The sequence below is a fragment of the Boleophthalmus pectinirostris genome, unplaced genomic scaffold (genome assembly GCF_026225935.1).
Source record: "Boleophthalmus pectinirostris isolate CB_2022bp ecotype Guang Dong unplaced genomic scaffold, ASM2622593v1 HiC_scaffold_2824, whole genome shotgun sequence".
In the NCBI taxonomy this organism is placed as follows: domain Eukaryota; kingdom Metazoa; phylum Chordata; class Actinopteri; order Gobiiformes; family Gobiidae; genus Boleophthalmus; species Boleophthalmus pectinirostris.
Window position 1 is genome coordinate 251,063 of NW_026571289.1, and position 12,500 is coordinate 263,562.

At 48.6% G+C, this 12,500-nt stretch overlaps 1 protein-coding gene across 1 annotated transcript in view; it reads right to left on the bottom strand.

The window, feature by feature from the left end:
• The window catches only part of LOC110172305 (protein Atg16l2-like), a 99,735-nt gene that overhangs the window by 80,733 nt on the left and 6,502 nt on the right, over positions 1 to 12,500 (bottom strand). Inside the window, exons 7-13 of the mRNA XM_055159847.1 lie at positions 12,436 to 12,500; positions 12,282 to 12,353; positions 12,015 to 12,135; positions 10,696 to 10,801; positions 8,763 to 8,966; positions 8,091 to 8,192; positions 7,802 to 7,961 (exon numbers count right to left, since the gene is read on the bottom strand). The exon at positions 12,436 to 12,500 is cut by the window's right edge and continues 6 nt beyond it. Coding sequence (XP_055015822.1) covers positions 7,868 to 7,961; positions 8,091 to 8,192; positions 8,763 to 8,966; positions 10,696 to 10,801; positions 12,015 to 12,135; positions 12,282 to 12,353; positions 12,436 to 12,500 — 764 coding nt within the window. The 3' untranslated portion in view covers positions 7,802 to 7,867. The remainder of the gene's footprint in view (positions 1 to 7,801; positions 7,962 to 8,090; positions 8,193 to 8,762; positions 8,967 to 10,695; positions 10,802 to 12,014; positions 12,136 to 12,281; positions 12,354 to 12,435) is intronic.

Sequence of the window (12,500 nt, forward strand, 5' to 3'; positions counted from 1 at the left end):
GTGATATTTGTTTAAAGTTCTCCCGTTCTTCTTTAATTGCTTTTGTCTACGCATGATGCTCCCGGTCCGCGAGCCCTGGACCCGGATGCGCGGGAGAACCCGACGTGGGACGGAGGCTGGCGTCGCAGCGCGTCAGCGATTGGCCGTTCATCCCTGCGCTTCCACCAATCCGCGGATGACACCTGTGACAGCGGGGATTGAAAAGGGACCATCTTCCGCCTGCTCGGGGCGGCTGGATCACTGAGCCAACTCGCCACTTTTGTTTGATGTTGGGTTGTCTCTTTGTGTTATATTGCCGGCTGTTGCCTCGTTTAGTTCGTGAGACACCTTTGTTTTTGTTCGCAGTACATCTTGAGTAGATTTGGTACCTTGTATCTAGTTAGGGCTCTCCTCCTATTTATTTTTCACCTTAATTGCCTGTTTTTTGTTTGTCTTCCCTTACACTGTAAATAATAAATGCACAATTTTTAGTTAAACCTTTAACATCCTGGTTTTCTTGTTACTTCCCTTTCTCCCCGAGCAAAGGGGACGTAACATTGTTTGATATATTTTCAGCTTAAATAAACATTTATCAAATAAACTGAAGATAGATTTATAAAAAATATTGATATATGTGCCAAAATGTTGAAAATGACAAAGATGGTCTTGATTTGGTCTTGATGGGCTGTGGTTTTGGTCTTTCCTGGTCTCAGGACCCTGTGGTCTTGGACAGGTTTTGGTCTTGTCCTGGTCTCAGGACCCTGTGGTCTTGGACAGGTTTTGGTCTTGTCCTGGTCTCAGGACCCTGTGGTCTTGGACAGGTTTTGGTCTTGTCCTGGTCTCGGGACCCTGTGGTCTTGGACAGGTTTTGGTCTTGACCTGGTCTCAGGGCCCTGTGGTCTTGGACAGGTTTTGGTCTTGACCTGGTCTTGTCTGGTCTCAGGACCCTGTGGTCTTGGACAGGTTTTGGTCTTGATCAGTGCACAACACCAGCACAGATACCAACAGAACATGCGTCATGAGTCATTGTGAGTAAATGTGCGGAGAGAATGGGGCATGTAGTCAGACTTTTTCTTTCTTTCAGATGTTTATTTTGAAGAATCTCAAATATATAAATCTAGTCCTTGCTGCTGTCGTCCTACAGAAGAGCCATTGTGACAAAAACGCTGTTAGACTTTTTCACTGCTCACAGACAATTTTATTTAGAGTTGAGGTTCTTCCACTTTCCAAGGAACAGTTATAAACAGAATTTTAAATATTGTAGTGACTTCATAGAGCTGATTTACTTTTAGCACAGAGGGATAATATCTCGATGATCGACTTTGTCGTCGTGTCATCTGATCTCCGGCCGCGTGTCTTGGACACTGGGGTGAAGAGCGGCTGAGCTGTGGAGTCCACCTGGTTGTGAGTTGATTCGCTGGCAGAGGAGGAAGCCGGAAAGACCTGGCAGACCCAAGTGTGTAGTGAGGCTCTGTTGGAAACGTCTGGCGGAGCCTCTGTCAGAGGGACTTTCAACTCGCACCTCCAGGAGGACTTCTCCCAGATTCCGGGGGAGGCTGGAGACATGGAGTCCGAGTGGGCTTCGTTCTCGGCCTCTATTGTCAATGTGGCCACTCGTCTGTGGGCGTCGGGTCTGTGGTGCCTGTCGTGGATAATCCCCGAACCTGGTGGTGGACACCGGAAGTAAGGGATGAGTCAAGCTGAAGAAGGAGTCCTATCAGGTCTTGTTGGCTCGTGGGACTCCTGAGGCAGCTGATGGTACTGACGGGCCAATCGTGCTGCAGCTCGTGTGGTCGCGGAGGCAAAACTCGGAGCTGGGAGGAGTTCGGGGAGAACATGGAGGAGGACTATCGGACGACCTCAAAGAGATTCTGTCAAACCGTCCGGCGCCTCAGGAGGGAAGCAGTTCTTCACCAACACTGTTTACAGTGCGGGGGGAGAACTGTTCACCTCGACTGGGGACGTTGTCCAGTGGTGGAAGGAAAACTTTGAGGATCTCCTCAATCCCACCGTCACGTCTTCAGAGGAGGAAACCGAGGCTGGAGACTCGGAGGTGGACTCGTACATCACCCTGAAGTCACTGAGGTGGTTAAAGTTCCTCGGTGGTTCTGGGGGTGGATGATCTTCCCTGAGGATCTTAAGTCTCTGGTTGTGGGTCTTGTCTGACTCGTCTCTGCAGCGTCATGTGGCGGTCGGGGACAGAACCTCTGGACCTTCAGACCGGGGTGATGGTCCCTCTGTATAAGAAGGTGGACCGGAGGGTGTGTTCCAACTCCAGGAGAATCACAGTCCTCAGTCTCTCCGGTCTGTGTCAGGGACTGGAGAGGAGAATCCGGCCGATAGTCGAACCTCAGATCCAGGAGGAGCAGTGTGGTTTTGGTCCTGGTCGTGGACACTGGACCAGATCTACACTCTCCATCGGTGCTCGAGGTTCATGGGAGTTTGCCCAACCAGTCCACATGTGTTTTGTGGATCTGGAGAAGACGTTCACCCGTGTCCCTCGTGGTGTCCTGTGGGGGGCGCTCTGGGAGTCTGGGGTCCAGTCCCTGTATGAACGGAGCAGGAGCTGTGTTCATTGCCACAGTGAGTCAGACCTGCTCCCGGTGCATGTTGGACTCTGCCAGGGCCGCACCTGTCACCGGTTCGGTTCATTGTTTTTGTGGACAGAGTTTCTGGGGCAGTCATGGGCCGGAGGGGGTCCGGTTTGGGGACCACAGGATCATCTCTGCTTGGAGAGGAGCGTCTGAGGGGAGGACGTCTGTTCTGATGTCTCCTGGACGTGTCCCTCAGGAGGTGTTCATGTTCCACCAGGAGGAGGAGGAGACCCAGGACACACTGGAGGGACCATGTCTCTGGACTGGACTGGGAACACCTCAGGTCTCACTGGAGGAGCTGGAGGAAGTGTCTGGGGAGTGGGAAGTCTGGGAGTCTCTGTTCAGACTGAAGCTCCGAGACCCGACCCCAGAGAAGAAGAAGAACATGGATGGATGGATCTCCAAACATGCATTAATCTACAGAACCTGTGTCAGTGTTGGGTGAATTTTAGGTGATTCCTTCTGTTTTCAACTGGGACCAAGTTCATTTGAACCTGAAACACATATGACCTTTTACAGTGTTTGTGATGCAGTATTGAGTTACTACGTTGTCTTACTGCTGATTTACTTTCTGTCTGTTAAAAGGGAATTTAGGTTTTATGTGAACTTTAAAAATATCTACACAAACACTAAGAAGATCTGAAGAAACATCTGCAGCATGAAACTTATATCCACCCAAAAGCCTCCAGTCTCCAGTGCAGCGTTTCAAGTGTCTCAAAGCCAAAGTGCGTCAGAATAAATCCACATCCAGTCACAGCCTGCAGTGTCCACGTCAAATTTAAACAGAAAATATGAACCAAAACTCTGCCAAAATCCTGCTGCTCATTGGTAAATATCTCCAGCGTGGAGGAAAGATCCAGACGAGTCTGTGGAAAGTTCTCCAGATTTCTCCACCACTGAGGGAACCGCGGAGTAAAATCATAAAGTTCTTCATCAAAAGAAGAGCCCGTGTGTCATGTGCTGCCTTTGATATAAAGTGCTGAAGACAATGAACAAAAGTGACACTTGAGTTTCCTCCGTTCTTATTCATGAGTCTAGATTTGTGTGTCTGTTTTCACCTGCCGCTCGGGCGACTCGACAGAGGAGAACTGTTCATGTGGAGCCCACCTTCCCCTGTGTTACTGTGGCAGAGTGGTTAGCCTGGTGTGTGAGTGTCTTTACCTGAGCTCTGGTCTTCTGTCAGGACCCCTGCACACACAAGAGACATGTCACATAATGTGTGTTGGACAAAGTTCCTCAGTGGAGGAGCAGCTGAATTATGAATGATTTTAAAGAAGGTGAACATTTGATTCAATTTAAAACTTATCAGAATTTAGCCATTTTTATTTGACGAGTCTTGAACATTGGTGATGCAGTCGAGACTTTTTATCATGGATTTTTAATACTCGTTTATAAAATGTCTCTGGAGCAGAAAATAAGACAAAAAAATAAAGAAATAAATGTGATTAGATTTAGAGTCATTTTACAGAAGTTTAAAAGTCGGACGGACGGTCGCACCACATGACACTTTAAAGTACAAAAAACATGCATAAAAACAAATGAGTTTTGAAAAAATGATTTGTTTCCATGGAGCTCAGAGGTGCTCCACACACACGCGGAATTATTATGAAATATGAAACTTTTAACTGAAGAAACTGCAATTGGACAGAAAATGTAGGCGTCAAGTCACTGACCCATAAACAGATTTACATTGTTTAAATGGATTTGTTTTATTTTTCTTTAGTTGTACCAAGACACATTTGGAAGAAGAAACCAAATCTGAAAGAAAATTAAGGTTCAAAGCATCAAAATGTCATTCAGTGACTCGAGTCACACGGAGAATCATAAAAATAAAAAAATCAAACTTTTTACTGTGGCGTCATTTTAAAAGACTCAACGTGAACAAATAAAACTATTTTCAAAAAGAAAAGAAGTATTTTTAGCCGATTTCATGAAAGTCTCTGTGTAAATCTGAACAATAATCTGAGATCTTTCCTGGTGTATCACGTGATGACATCACTGTGTGGACCCTGCACGACTCTGAAGTGGAAACAAGTGTCAGATTTGTTCTCTTAGTTTTTGGTGGTGACGCGTTTGTCACGAGAAGAACAAATACCACAGTTTTGGATCTCATCTGGTAAAACGTTGTAAATGTGTTCAACTGAACTGTGATCATTTTAAAAATATTCCCTGTGAAATCAGGAGTTTGTGTGAAGCTCGACACTGACGCTTTTGTTTCTCTGATGGAGAAAGTCTAAATTGTGTAAAACAAAGTGTGTGACTGGGTGAAACAGACCTGAGCCTGTCCATGGAACATGAAGATTCAGCTCCAGAAGATCCACTTTCTTTTACTGTTGGATTTGTATGATTTAACTCTTTATATTTGCTGCTATATTAAAACCATCATCATTTTTATTTGGAATGTTCAATAGTCACTGAACCCTCCCGCTCTCCTCGGGGTCACATTGACCTGAAGAAACTTTTATTTTCCTTCTCGCTCTCTTGGGGCGAGTCCATCAGACCCAAAAAATTATTGTCTCACCTGACGAGAATTGATTTGAAAATAAATTTTAGGGCCTGATGGACTCGCCCCAAGAGAGCGAGAAGGAAAATAAATGTTCTTCAGGTCAATGTGAGGCCGAGTGTGAGGGTTAAATAAAGTCAATAGTAATAATTCAGAATGTAATTGGACAGTAAATATGTTAAAGACAGTTACACACATGTTGTTCATGTGATTTTGAGATTTTATCAAGTCAGTTTTTTTGTATTTCAGAACAGCACATGTCATTAATATTACAGTGAAATGTGTCTGAAAAAGTTTGTTTTGACATAAAAAAATAGATTTTTTACATAATAAGTTAAATTTAAAGAGGGAAAGTTCTAACATGTTTAGGTTTTATCCAGTTTTGAAGTGTAGAGGTGATAGAGTTGAGATTTAATTATTAAATTCTTCAAAATTTTAAGAAAAAAAACAAAACAAAAAACTTTTTTAATGGCCGAGTGATTATTTGTAGATCTCAGTTTGTGTTTTCATCATTTTCAATAACATAATTTATTTTAAATTTAATAAAATTTTAACAATATGTTCATTGCACCAAAGGTTTTTTCAAGGGGCAAATACAAAATGATAAAATCTACACTTTAAAAACAGAAAATCTCCACATTTTGTCTCACATTATATTTTCATTTTTTGAGCTTTTGAAAACTGCAAAACATCACAGACTCATAAAAAAATTCTCTTACCTAAACTGGAGACGCAGCAGATCAGGAACAGCACTGAGAGGACCATAACCAGGACTAAAACAGGACTAAACCAGGTCTAAACCAGGTCTAAACCAGGTCTACACCAGGTCTAAACCAGGTCTACACCAGGACTAAACCAGGACTAAACCAGGTCTAAACCAGGACTAAACCAGGACTACTAAACCAGGAGGTCTAAACCAGGACTAAACCAGGTCTAAACCAGGACTAAACCAGGACTAAAACCAGGACTAAACCAGGTCTACACCAGGTCTACACCAGGTCTACACCAGGTCTAAACCAGGGCTGAACCCAGACTGAAAACGTCAGTCATTTGTCTTCTCTTCACACATTGAAAGTGCAGGAAGTGTGGGGGTGATGTTCTTCACATCCTTTGAGGTCAAAAACCAGACCTGAAACTAAGACCTGAAACTGACCTGAGACCTATACCTGAAGCTAAGTTCATTTTCACACCTCTAGTTTGATTATTTGGTGGCACCAGGCGATAAAATTCTTATTATGCAGCAGATCGAGTCCAGTGTGGAACTTTCACACCGACAAACCAAACAAAACTGGTCTGATTGTCGAGTCTCTGTTTCCCGGTAAAACAGAACCTCCAAATATCAACACTGATGTTTCCCGTTCAGACCACGAGTCGTCCTCACCTCAAGTCTCATCATCAACTCATAAAACAGAAACATGTAGAAGTTTGTACAAACTCACCACATCAGCCCAGAGCAGAAGATCTGAGCTCAGGAAACAGCAGCAGCAACAGAGATAAAGAGGAGAACTACAGGTCCGGACGAGCTGCTCCGGTCCTCCTCACTCAAGAACCTCCACTGGTTCTGAGGTGGAGCAGCGTCCGGACACAAGTGTGAGTCCAGTTTGTTGAGAGGAACCGACCCAGAGTTTGGCATCTGGTGCAGATTCAAGCGAACCAAGACCACCTCTTTTTTGAGGTCTCAGTTCGCTTGGTTTAGTCTGGATCCGAGTCCGATTGAAGTTTTCACACCAACGAAAATGGACTGAGCTAAGAACTTTTGGTTCAAATGGACCATTTGGTGCAACAGATACTGTCTGTGTGAAAACACCCTGAGACCAAGACCTGAGACCAAGACCTGAGACCAAGACCTGAGACCAAGACCTGAGACCAAGACCTGAGACCAAGACCAGAGACCAAGACCTGAGACCAAGACCAGAGACCAAGACCTGAGACCAAGACCTGAGACCAAGACCAGAGACCAAGACCTGAGACCAAGACCAGAGACCAAGACCTGAGACCAAGACCAGAGACCAAGACCTGAGAAGACCAGAGACCTAAGACCTGAGACCAAGACCAGAGACCAAGACCTGAGACCAAGACCTGAGACCAAGACCTGAGACCAAGACCTGAGACCTGAGACCAAGACCAGAGACCAAGACCTGAGACCAAGACCTGAGACCAAGACCTGAGACCAAGACCTGAGACCAAGACCTGAGACCAAGACCTGAGACCAAGACCAGAGACCAAGACCAGAGACCAAGACCTGAGACCAAGACCTGAGACCAAGACCAGAGACCAAGACCTGAGACCAAGACCTGAGACCAAGACCTGAAGACCAGAGACCAGAGACCAAGACCAGAGACCAAGACCTGAGACCAGAGACCAAGACCTGAGACCAAGACCAGAGACCAAGACCTGAGACCAAGACCAGAGACCAAGACCAGAGACCAAGACCTGAGACCAAGACCAGAGACCAAGACCTGAGACCAAGACCTGAGGGGGATCTGTTGTCACCAAACATTTGATTATATCAGGACTAAACCAGGATTAAATCAGGACTGAACCAGGATTAAATCAGGACTGAACCAGGATTAAATCAGGACTGAACCAGTCCAAAAACTCACATGTACAAGTGAAGGATGTGAAACACTTTCTTGTTTATTACATTTTTCTTGTCTTTTTTTTTTTTTGTCTAGAAAAAAAGACAGAAAATAAATAAAATCAAAGAGAGCAGCGTCTCATTGGGCCGTTCAGACAGGACCAGGGCTGTGATTGGACCGTTCAAACAGGACCAGGGCTGTGATTGGACACTTCAGATGTCACTCCACAGAACGGCCCGCCTCCTTTTATCAACACTGACGAAGTACCGCCCACTGACGCTCCAGGACACGCCCCCGAGGGAGGAGCTAGGACACAAGGACACAAGCAGAGAGGAGACATCACAGAGGACCTAGGACACCAGATCAGATTCTCGTCTAAACCGGTTACGATCCTCCTCCAGACCCCCTGTAGACCGGTTGAGATCCCGCTGGTACCTGTGCTGGTCCGTGAGTCTGGTCTGGACTTGTCCCGATGAAACGTTCCAAATATAAACGGCTCCGTCTGAAGAACCTCCAGCGACCAGAGCCCTGTCAGGACTGGACCGGAGAAGACCGGGTTTAGACCAGGTTTAGACCGGGTTCAGTCTCAAGTCCAGTCCAGGTTTAGTCCAGGTTCGGTCCAGGTTTAGTCCGGGTTCGGTCCAGGTTTAGTCCGGGTTTGGTCCAGGTTCGGTCCGGGTTTAATCCGGGTTCGTCCAGGTTTAGTCCAGGTTCGGTCCAGGTTTAGTTCGGGTTAAGTCTGGGTTTAGTCCAGGTTTAGTCCTGGTTTAGTCCTGGTTTAGTCCGGGTTTAGTCCGGGTTTGGTCCGGGTTCGGTCCAGGTTCAGTCTGGGTTTAGTCCTGGTTTAGTCCGGGTCTAGTCCGGGTTTAGTCCGGGTTTAGTCCGGGTTTAGTCCTGGTTTAGTCCGGGTTTGGTCCGGGTTCGGTCCGGGTTCAGTCCGGGTTCAGTCCGGGTTTAGTCCGGGTTTAGTCCGGGTTTAGTCCGGGTTTAGTCCGGGTTTGGTCCGGGTTCGGTCCGGGTTCAGTCCGGGTTCAGTCCGGGTTTAGTCCGGGTTTAGTCCGGGTTTAGTCCGGGTTTAGTCCGGGTTTAGTCCAGGTTGGGTCTCACCTGATCACGGCCTTGTTGCTGTCGCTGCCGCAGCTGAAGCCGTCCGCTCGGAGACAGGTGTGTGCGAAGCTCCGCCCCCTCAGGTCGAACAGGTGCAGCCCGTCGTCACGGCAACAGCCCAACAACAGCTGACAGTCCGAACTCAAGTCCAGACCCGTGACCCGGTCTGGGACCCGGAGCTCCAGAACACACGAGACCGACGACCTGCAAGACACTCCAGAGTCTAACCCACAACCACAACCTGCAAGACAGGGGAGGAGGAGGTGCAGAGGAGGAGGTGCAGAGGAGGAGGAGGAGGTGTAGAGGAGGAGGTGCAGAGGAGGAGGTGCAGAGGAGGAGGTGTAGAGGAGGAGGGTGTGGAGGAGGAGGTGCAGGAGGAGGTGCAGAGGAGGAGGTGTAGAGGAGGAGGTGCAGAGGAGGAGGTGCAGAGGAGGAGGTGGAGGAGTGGAGGAGGAGGAGAGGAGGGTAGAGGAGGAGGAGGAGGAGGTGCAGAGGAGGAGGTGCAGAGAGGAGGAGGGTAGAGGAGGAGGAGGAGGAGGAGGTGCAGAGGAGGAGGTGAGGAGGAGAGGAGGAGGTGTAGAGGAGTGTGAGGAGGAGGAGTGTAGAGGAGGAGGTGGAGGAGGTGCAGAGAGAGGAGGTGGAGAGGTGAGGAGGAGGAGGAGGTGCAGAGAGGAGGTGAGAGGAGGAGGTGCAGAGGAGAGGTGTAGAGGAGGAGAGGAGGAGGTGCAGGAGGAGGAGGTGTAGAGGAGGAGGAGGTGAGGAGGAGGAGGAGGAGGAGGAGGTGCAGAGGAGGAGGTGTAGAGGAGGAGGTGCAGAGGAGGAGGTGTAGAGGAGGAGGTGCAGAGGAGGAGGTGAGGAGAGTGCAGAGGAGGAGTAGAGGAGGAGGTGCAGGAGGTGAGAGTGAGAGGAGGAGGAGGTAGAGGAGGAGGAGGTAGAGGAGGAGGAGGAGAGGAGGAGGTGCAGAGAGGAGGAGGTGCAGAGGAGGTGAGAGGAGGAGGTGCAGAGGAGGAGGTGCAGAGGAGGAGGAGGAGTGTAGAGGAGGAGGAGGAGGTGCAGAGGAGGAGGAGTAGGGAGGAGGTGCAGAGGAGGAGGAGAGAGAGGAGGTGGAGGAGGAGGAGGAGGTAGAGGAGGAGGTGCAGAGGAGGAGGGAGAGGAGGAGGTGAGGAGGAGTGAGAGGTAGAGGCAGAGGAGGAGGTGAGGAGGAGGAGGAGGAGAGGTGTAGAGGAGGAGGTGCAGAGGAGGAGGTGGGAGGTGGAGGAGGAGGTAGGTAGAGAGGGAGTAGAGGAGGAGGTGGAGGAGGAGGTGAGGAGGAGGAGGTGCAGAGGAGGAGGTGAGGAGGAGGAGGAGGGTAGAGGAGGAGGAGGTGTAGGAGGAGGAGGAGGAGGAGGTGAGAGGAGGAGAGTGGAGGAGGAGAGAGGAGAGTGCAGGAGGAGGAGGAGGTGAGAGTAGGAGGGAGTGAGGAGGTGTAGAGGAGGAGGTGCAGAGGAGGAGGTGCAGAGGAGGAGGAGGAGGAGTGTAGAGGAGGAGGTGTAGAGGAGGAGGGGGAGAGGAGGAGGAGGAGGAGGAGGAGGTGCAGGAGGAGGAGGTGTAGAGGAGGAGGAGGAGGAGGAGGAGGTGAGGAGTAGAGGAGGAGGTGTAGAGGAGGAGGTGAGGAGGAGGTGCAGAGGAGGAGGTGCAGAGGAGGAGGTGCAGAGGAGGAGGTGTAGAGGAGGAGGAGGTGTAGAGGAGGAGGTGTAGAGGAGGAGGAGGAGGAGGAGGTGCAGAGGAGGAGGTGTAGAGGAGGAGGTAGGAGGAGGAGGGTGTGAGGAGGAGGAGGAGGAGGTGTAGAGGAGGAGGTGCAGAGGAGGAGAGGAGGAGGAGGTGCAGAGGAGGAGGTGTAGAGGAGGAGGAGGTGCAGAGGAGGAGGTGCAGAGGAGGAGGTGCAGAGGAGGACCTGAGGTCCCAGAGGCGCAGTCGTCCGTCGAAGTGTCCACTGATCACAGACGAGTCGGAGCAGACGAGGTCAGAGCAGTGAGAGCCCGCCTCCAGGACACGAGTGCCTGAAACAACCAATCAGAGAGCAGCGTGAGCCTGAGAGCCAATCAGAGAGCAGCGTCAGAGTCTGACAGCCAATCAGAGCAGAACATCTCAGACCAAACTGAAGCTCACATCTCAGGTCCAGAGAGGAGACTCAAGTATTTGTAGTACTTGTAGTACTTGTACTCACAGGCTTCTCTCTGCATATGTGTAGTACTTGTAGTACTTGTAGTACTTGTAGTACTTGTACTCACAGGCTTCTCTCTGCATATGTGTAGTACTTGTAGTACTTGTAGTACTTGTAGTAGTACTTGTAGTACTTGTAGTACTTGTACTCACAGGCTTCTCTCTGCATATGTGTAGTACTTGTAGTACTTGTAGTACTTGTAGTACTTGTACTCACAGGCTTCTCTCTGCATATGTGTAGTACTGTAGTACTTGTAGTACTTGTACTCACAGGCTTCTCTCTGCAGTACTGTGTACTGGTCTTGTAGTACAGTAGTAGTCTTGTAGTATAGTACTTGTAGTACTTGTACTTGTAGTAGGCTTCTCTCTGTATGTGTACTGTAGTACTGTAGTACTTTAGTACTTGTACTCACAGGCTTCTTGCACTTGTAGTACTTGTAGTACTTGTGTACTTGTAGTACTGTAGTATTGTAGTACTTGTACTCACAGGCTTCTCTCTGCATGTGTGTAGTACTTGTACTTGTAGTACTTGTTAGTACTTGTACTCACAGGCTTCTCTCTGCATATGTGTAGTACTTGTAGTACTTGTAGTACTTGTAGTACTTGTACTCACAGGCTTCTCTCTGCATATGTGTAGTACTTGTAGTACTTGTACTCACAGGCTTCTCTCTGCATATGTGTAGTACTTTAGTAGTAGTACTTGTAGTACTCACAGGCTTCTCTCTGCATATGTGTAGTACTTGTAGTACTTGTAGTACTTGTAGTACTTGTACTCACAGGCTTCTCTCTGCATATGTGTAGTACTTGTAGTACTTGTAGTACTTGTACTCACAGGCTTCTCTCTGCATATGTGTAGTACTTGTAGTACTTGTAGTACTTGTACTCACAGGCTTCTCTCTGCATGTGTAGTACTTGTAGTACTTGTGTACATAGGCTTCTCTCTGTGTAGTACTTGTAGTACTTGTAGTACTTGTAGTACTTGTACTTGTACTCACAGGCTTCTCTCTGCATATGTGTAGTACTTGTAGTACTTGTAGTACTTGTACTCACAGGCTTCTCTCTGCAGGTCCCACAGTCGGATGGAGCCGTCTGCACTTCCTGTCACCACCAGAGGAGGCGTCGAGCAGAAACGAGCCGCACAAACCTTCCTGCGATGTCCTGTGAGTGTGAGCTGAAGAAGAGACACGACCTGAGCCGCACGACCTGAGCCGCACGACCTGAGCCGCACGACCTGAGCCGCACGACCTGAGCCGCATGACCTGAGCCGCACGACCTGAGTCACACGACCTGAGTCACACGACCTGAGTCCAGTCTCACCTTGGGCTGGGGGTCGTCCAGTTGCCATAGTAACGCAGACTTGTCATATGATGAGGCCAAAACTCGAAACCCCTGAAAAACAAGACCAAAACCCAGACTAAGATCTGAACCAGGTTTAGACCAGGATCATAACCGGTCTAGACGAGGGTCTCACGGTTTGGTCGAAGTCGATGCAGGTCACAGACTCAGTGAATCCAAAAAGAGACGAACCGACAGAAA